The sequence below is a fragment of the Ostrea edulis genome, chromosome 4 (genome assembly GCF_947568905.1).
Source record: "Ostrea edulis chromosome 4, xbOstEdul1.1, whole genome shotgun sequence".
In the NCBI taxonomy this organism is placed as follows: Eukaryota; Metazoa; Mollusca; class Bivalvia; order Ostreida; family Ostreidae; genus Ostrea; species Ostrea edulis.
The window spans coordinates 67,061,596-67,067,695 of record NC_079167.1 but is presented as its reverse complement, the minus strand read 5'-3'; the positions used below and the strand labels follow the sequence as shown (position 1 = coordinate 67,067,695).

Below are 6,100 nucleotides of genomic sequence, written 5' to 3'. Positions count from 1 at the left end.
TTATATGTAGTAAGACCCCTGGTTCATTATATGTAGTAAGAACCCTGGTTCATTATATGTAGTAAGAACCCTGGTTCATTATATGTAGTAAGACCCCTGGTTCATTATATATAGTAAGAACCCTGGTTCAGTATGCTTCATCAGTTTGGGATTCACATCATCAGACTTGACATGATGCAAAGAAAAGCAGCCCGCTATGTCGGGAACAGATGTAGTGTGGATGGTATGATAAAACATCTCAACTGGACACACTAGAACATTGTCGTAAACATGCCAGACTCACCACACTATACAAAATTGTAAATAATGAAATTGTTATTGACAAGAGCGATAGACTTATACCATCCTTGCAAAAGACAAGGCATTCTCACCATCCTGCCTTCCATCAAGCAACTGCATGCTTCCTATTGCAAATTCTCATTCTTCCCACGTACAATCAGGAAATGGAACGCATTACCACCAGGAACTGTCTCTCAAAACACCTGAATGCTTCAGGGAGCAGGGGTGCATTTTACAAAAGAACTTACGACTTACAACCAACTTTGCATATTGGAATTCTTCGGCTTATTGTAAGATAATTCACTCATATGTAAAATAGTGAAGAAATAATGTTGAAAATTAAGTTTAAGAAATGTTATAATTCCTTCATTCAAACTACATGTACATGTAATATCTGTGTAATACAATTTAAGACTTGCGACTTTGTCGTAAGTTGTATTGTAAAACGGGCCCCAATTGTCCAAACAAAAAAATTTAAACCATAGATTTAAAGTTTTTATTTTTAAACTTGTACATGCGCTCTCTCATTGGCAGAATAAACAGATGACTGTGGCCATTATCAGGCAGAACCAGAACCAGTTAAAATGGTTTAATTAAAAAACTGCAAAAATGTTCGGATAGAACATCTCTCCAAACTTTCAATATGTAACAACTACATCTATGCTAAGTTTGAATGATATTCAATGAAATTATCGCAGTATATCATTGGTGCGTTCTCTTGGCTTCATGTTATGACAGAATTCCCCGAGTTTTTCACTGGGTCGTCGCCTGGTGAGTACGGTAACATGAACATTCAACTTAATCAAAATAGAAGGCATGGATCTTCAGCTTGTCTCTATGGAGAGCGCAAAGTTCGAATAAAACGGAGTGAAAAACATTGTTTTCCAGATTTATTACGTTAAATACACATAATTACATAAATATCCCTTGACTTCAGATCATTTGATGTTAATGCAAGAATCGCATGCGCAAGTTCTATACTTGGACATTTTGTGAATAAATGCGCTAAATAAAATTTACAATCATTTGGCAACATTTGAATATCGTTAATAACAAAACTGTGTTTCACACGGGTTTTATAGATAAAGTGCCACCAATGTTTTAAAGTGGACGGACGAAATAGTGCAACTCTTAAACTATGCGCACCACTAGTGACGTAGCTAAATGCACACACTTTAACCTATGCGCACCACTAGTGACGTAGGTAAATGCACACACTTTAACCTATGCGCACCATTAGTGACGTAGCTAAATGCACACACTTTAACCTATGCGCACCACTAGTGACGTAGGTAAATGCACACGCTCCAGGTTCATTAGTTGTTCTCCAGACGAGACTTCGTATAGTACCTCTTGATCCCGTCGTAGCCTATCAGAATCGGCAAACCAGCAAAACCTTTCACCAAGTTAACAACGACCCCACCATACAAACTGATAAACCCATCATTCCTTATAGCATAGCGAGCACAGTCAATCCACCCTCTGTACTTGACTTCCTCACAACTCCTCATCATCATTCGCCGCCGGATAGTATCGAGTGGATAGGACACCAACCCTGCAGTGATGGTGACTCCATATCCAAGCACCATGGCGGATATCATTCTTGGGCAATCATAGTTTATAAGCATCGGTGAAAAAGTGTCATACAGACCAAGATATAAGCCTCTATAGACTACAATACCCAGGCACGAGACCATAAATCCTCGGTAAAGTCCGACAACTCCGTCTGAGCGAATCGTCTTACGGAATACATCAATGATACCCTCAAACTGTCGAGTCCCCGTTTTAACTTTCCCTGTGTTCAGTACATCAGCAGCCAGTCTGGTCCTACAGTAATCTAAAGGATAAATAAGAGCTAGGGAGGAGAAGCTTCCGATCGCTCCGGCACCGATGTATTTAGTCATCTTTACCATGTTGCTTTCCTGTTTTGAAACTCTCATCATCGCCGCCATTTTGTCCTTTAACGCAAAGCTCATCATTTGTTCGGGAATGTACTTGATACATGCTGCTGCATTTCCTCTCCACAATGATCTGAAGCCTTCTGTTCTATATATTCGTCGTGTACAATTAATTATACCTTGGTAGGGTTCCACCAGACGACCAGATCTTCTGACCTCATGTTGACACTGCAGCAGAATCTTAACCCTATCAAAGGGAGCAGAGATGGATACAGATAGAACGCCAGAAAAACAGCCAATCGCCAAATTCACAGCAGGACTGAGACCCCCGGCTCGGTTTGGCTGTCCTAGTGTAAAACAATGCAAAGATAATTCATTTCTAAGAAGTAAAACGAACTAAAAGAGAAAATTCAAAGTGTTTTCAGAGTTCTTCATTTGTTTTTCACAAATTAACATTTCATTGTGAACGAGTACATGACTAGTCACGTGCTCTTTGACAATCAAAATCTATAAATAGTGAAAGGCATATACATGTATTTATGTTTTCACAGGGCTACCTCTCTTGTTTCCCATGCAAGTTCTAAATGTTTGACATTTTAGCTTAACAGGGCCGAGGACTCAACTGAACTTTTCTGCATCGTTATCTAGTCAAGTTATTCACTCCTAAAGAACTACTTTGTCGATTTCATCCAAACTTGGCACAACATATCCTTTGGTAAAGGGGATTCAAGTTCAAATGAAGGGTCACATCTTCAAAGTGGAAAGAACTGAGATTCGTAAACTTCGATTTTATATTTCAAAAATCTTTTAAATGCATTCAAATGATGACCCCCACCCAGGGTCACGATTGAATAGTACACAAAATGTGCAATTTTACATAAAACATTTCTATATATTACTGTTCTATAATAAACTTATCTAATTTTTACCTACAAATTTTAATGTGGTCAACATTTGGGATCAAGGTTTAGAATTAAATATTCATTTGGGGATTTAATATGTTTCAGATGAGCATTGTGGCCTATTGACATATTTGATTGGTTTCGATCATTTAAGCGGTAAATGTTTATTTAATTGCTTTAGCGTCTATTGTGCTATAATATACGACAGTTTGTCGGCAACATGAATACGTGTATAACGCACGTTGTGAAAACTTTTCTACACACTGTTGAGACCATTAGCACAATAGAGGCCAAAACACAAACATCTCAGTTCATTTCTTATCTTCCTATTCCTGTAGTCTCTGTGCTTGTCAGTCAGTAAGATGAGACAGATTGCTCAGATTGGCATTGCTATGGTTAACGTTATTGTTTCGCGCGGTATATTGTGTGGTATTTAAGTATGGATTTGTGCTGTTATTGCGAGTTGTTCGTCAATTGAACTACAGCATGTTTTAGAGGGTTTTTTAATTTAAAAAAATTGACGGAATATTTACATTTCCAATGTTTTTGCCTTTGATATCTTTACAAATTGCAATGATAACCATTTCCTCATGAACGCATCGCAATTGTAAACATTGCACACATGTATACTAAACAACTTGATAAATTATATAGGACACGTACGTCTATATTAACGGGTGGAAAATTCCGATAGAAATTCTAGCAGAATGCAAATATAAGAAGTGAAATTCATTTTTGAAAATACAAGAGGGTATGAACCGCTAAGCTTCACGTCAGCATACTTCATGATGGGCTAACACGCTTCATTACGAACCAAAACGATCTCTGCGTTCATGCAATTCACGATTGCTAGAAAAAAACCCGCGTTCGTACAAAGACCTATGGAGATCGAAGGTTTGATGTAACAGCTGCCACACTATGGAACAGTTTACCGATAGACATCCGTGCGTGTGGCACTGTCAAAAGTTTTAAGACAAACCTCAAAACATATCTTTTTATGAAATCTTATAACCATATTTTGTAATATATTCTTTTTTAAAGTAATGGCTGGTTTGTCGTATGAACTCGTAATGTTTAAATTGTTTTATTTTATTGGATGTTATATTTTATGCTCTGATTAATCTTATCATGTTTTACATTTTACATTGTTAAAGCGCTTAGAGTAATTACAAATTATATAATGCGCTATATAAATGCCGCACATTATTATTATATGTAACTGTATGCCGGCATGAAGCGTCCCAGTTCATACCCTCTTGTATTTTCAAAAATGAAATTCATTTCTTAAATGAATTTCTAAAACATGCAGTGCGAACTAAACCTTGGTTACTTCATCCTCATCTTCCTTCTCCGGTTTCGTAGTTACCAATAGGAAAATTGAATGATGTCCCTTTACACGACACCGCAGCGATACACCTAAAAGATTGACAGTATTTGGTGGCACAACCTACAGGTAAACTGGTTTCCAGCACCATTGTGTTTGTTTATGCTTATATTCTTTTGCACGTGAACGCGCGTGCATGTTTTATTCTTTGATTAGTGAGGAGGTTTCTATTTGCAACGATACCTTCTATATTTGTCCTACACGGGCTTCCGTATAATGCTCGCGTCCTTCAAAGGAAATATTGTAATCTCCGAACCGTTTATTTCGAATATGCCAAAAGGTTTTTGTTCTAAGCACTGTACTAAAATCAGTGACATATATACCATATATGTCTCTACTAAGATTTAAGCATCTGCTTCGGTGGTTTAACAAACTTGAGCTTTACCCCGTCATCCACACACGTGCAACATTTAGCCTATTAAAGCAAACTTACGTCTTCCTGGATTCTGGATTGAACCAGAACGATCCTGTATACCGGGCCCGGGAGTATTGTTTCCGTCGCCCATGATGGAAAGTGGGTCTTTATAGATCTATATAACTTATTCTGTCCAGCTTGGCAACTTTGCCTTAGTGACAACATTTAAAATATGGAAACTCTTTCGTACTAAAAATATTTCGGGTGAACATTACAAACACTTTAGTATATTTTAGTTATAATGTACAGTAACATATATCTCCATTTTGATTATCAATGATAAATATATCCTCTTTTCACAAACCTAGTTTAAACCTACATTATATACAGTACTGCTTCATTATGTAACAGCAAGCCTACCTCAGTGTCAGACTCATCAATTGGTCATATGACGTAGAATTTTCAAGAAACACTTATAAAAAATAAATCAGACGTATTTTAGAAATTTCAGTCGTGCTACCTGTTAATCATTCTAAATAAAATGGTTTGACAGTAGTCACAAGGCCGAGGGAATGTTCGCCAACTTTATAAAACAATGATATTCAATTAGGCATTTGCCTTCATTGTATATAATCATATTCTAAAAGAAAAAATATGTAACTCAGTTCACAGGCAGAAATAGAAGCTGAATATCATTTCATGTTGGTTGATTGGTTTGTCTATTCAAGAAATAAATGTCAATTTTGAAAATACATGTCGGAAAGCATAAACTGCGACTCTTCACTCCAACATGCTTCATGAGATGCGATAGTTCAATAAGTGCATTGCATGGGGGAAATGGTGTAGGGTTAACGACGGTAACCTAATTCTCGGAAGTTGGACATATTTTATTTTTAAAAGTTTCTGTGAAGTCAGGTAAACGATTTATGTATTATAAAACAGAACAATATTCCGGCTTTCAACTGGGAAAACCTTTAATGCATTATCACGATTAATACCGAAATTTTCAGTGCAATCGAGAATTCAATGCTTTGTTAGCTCCCTTCACTCGATATACTACATGTATATACATATACCAGTTTTCTCAGATTGTGTCAAAACCCCGTGATTATATACCCTGATTTACACGTGCACGGGTACACACATCGGCATGTCATGCACCTCAAACCTATTGGTTACCGTTCAGGTATATATATATATATATATATATATATATATATATATATGTGTGTGTGTGTGTGTGTGTGTGTGTGTGTGTGTGTGTGTGTGTGTGTGTGTGTAT

At 36.9% G+C, this 6,100-nt stretch overlaps 1 protein-coding gene across 1 annotated transcript; it reads right to left on the bottom strand.

Annotated features, from left to right (window-relative positions):
• Positions 1-1,152: 1,152 nt before the first annotated feature.
• Positions 1,153-5,064, bottom strand: LOC125670873 (uncharacterized). The gene is made up of 2 exons (XM_048906304.2): positions 4,897-5,064; positions 1,153-2,524 (listed from the first exon to the last, which is right to left on the bottom strand). The coding sequence occupies exons 1-2, from the start codon at positions 4,967-4,969 to the stop codon at positions 1,596-1,598; spliced, it is 1,002 nt and encodes a 333-aa protein (XP_048762261.1). The 5' UTR covers positions 4,970-5,064; the 3' UTR covers positions 1,153-1,595.
• Between the last annotated feature and the right edge of the window lie 1,036 nt (positions 5,065-6,100).

Coding starts and splice junctions, on each gene's coding strand:
- LOC125670873 (XM_048906304.2), bottom strand. CDS start 4,969: ATGGGCGACGGAAACAATACTCCCGGGCCCGGTATACAGGATCGTTCT. Junction 2,525..4,896: donor AATCCAGAATCCAGGAAGAC/GTAAGTTTGCTT, acceptor GTTTTACACTAG/GACAGCCAAACCGAGCCGGG.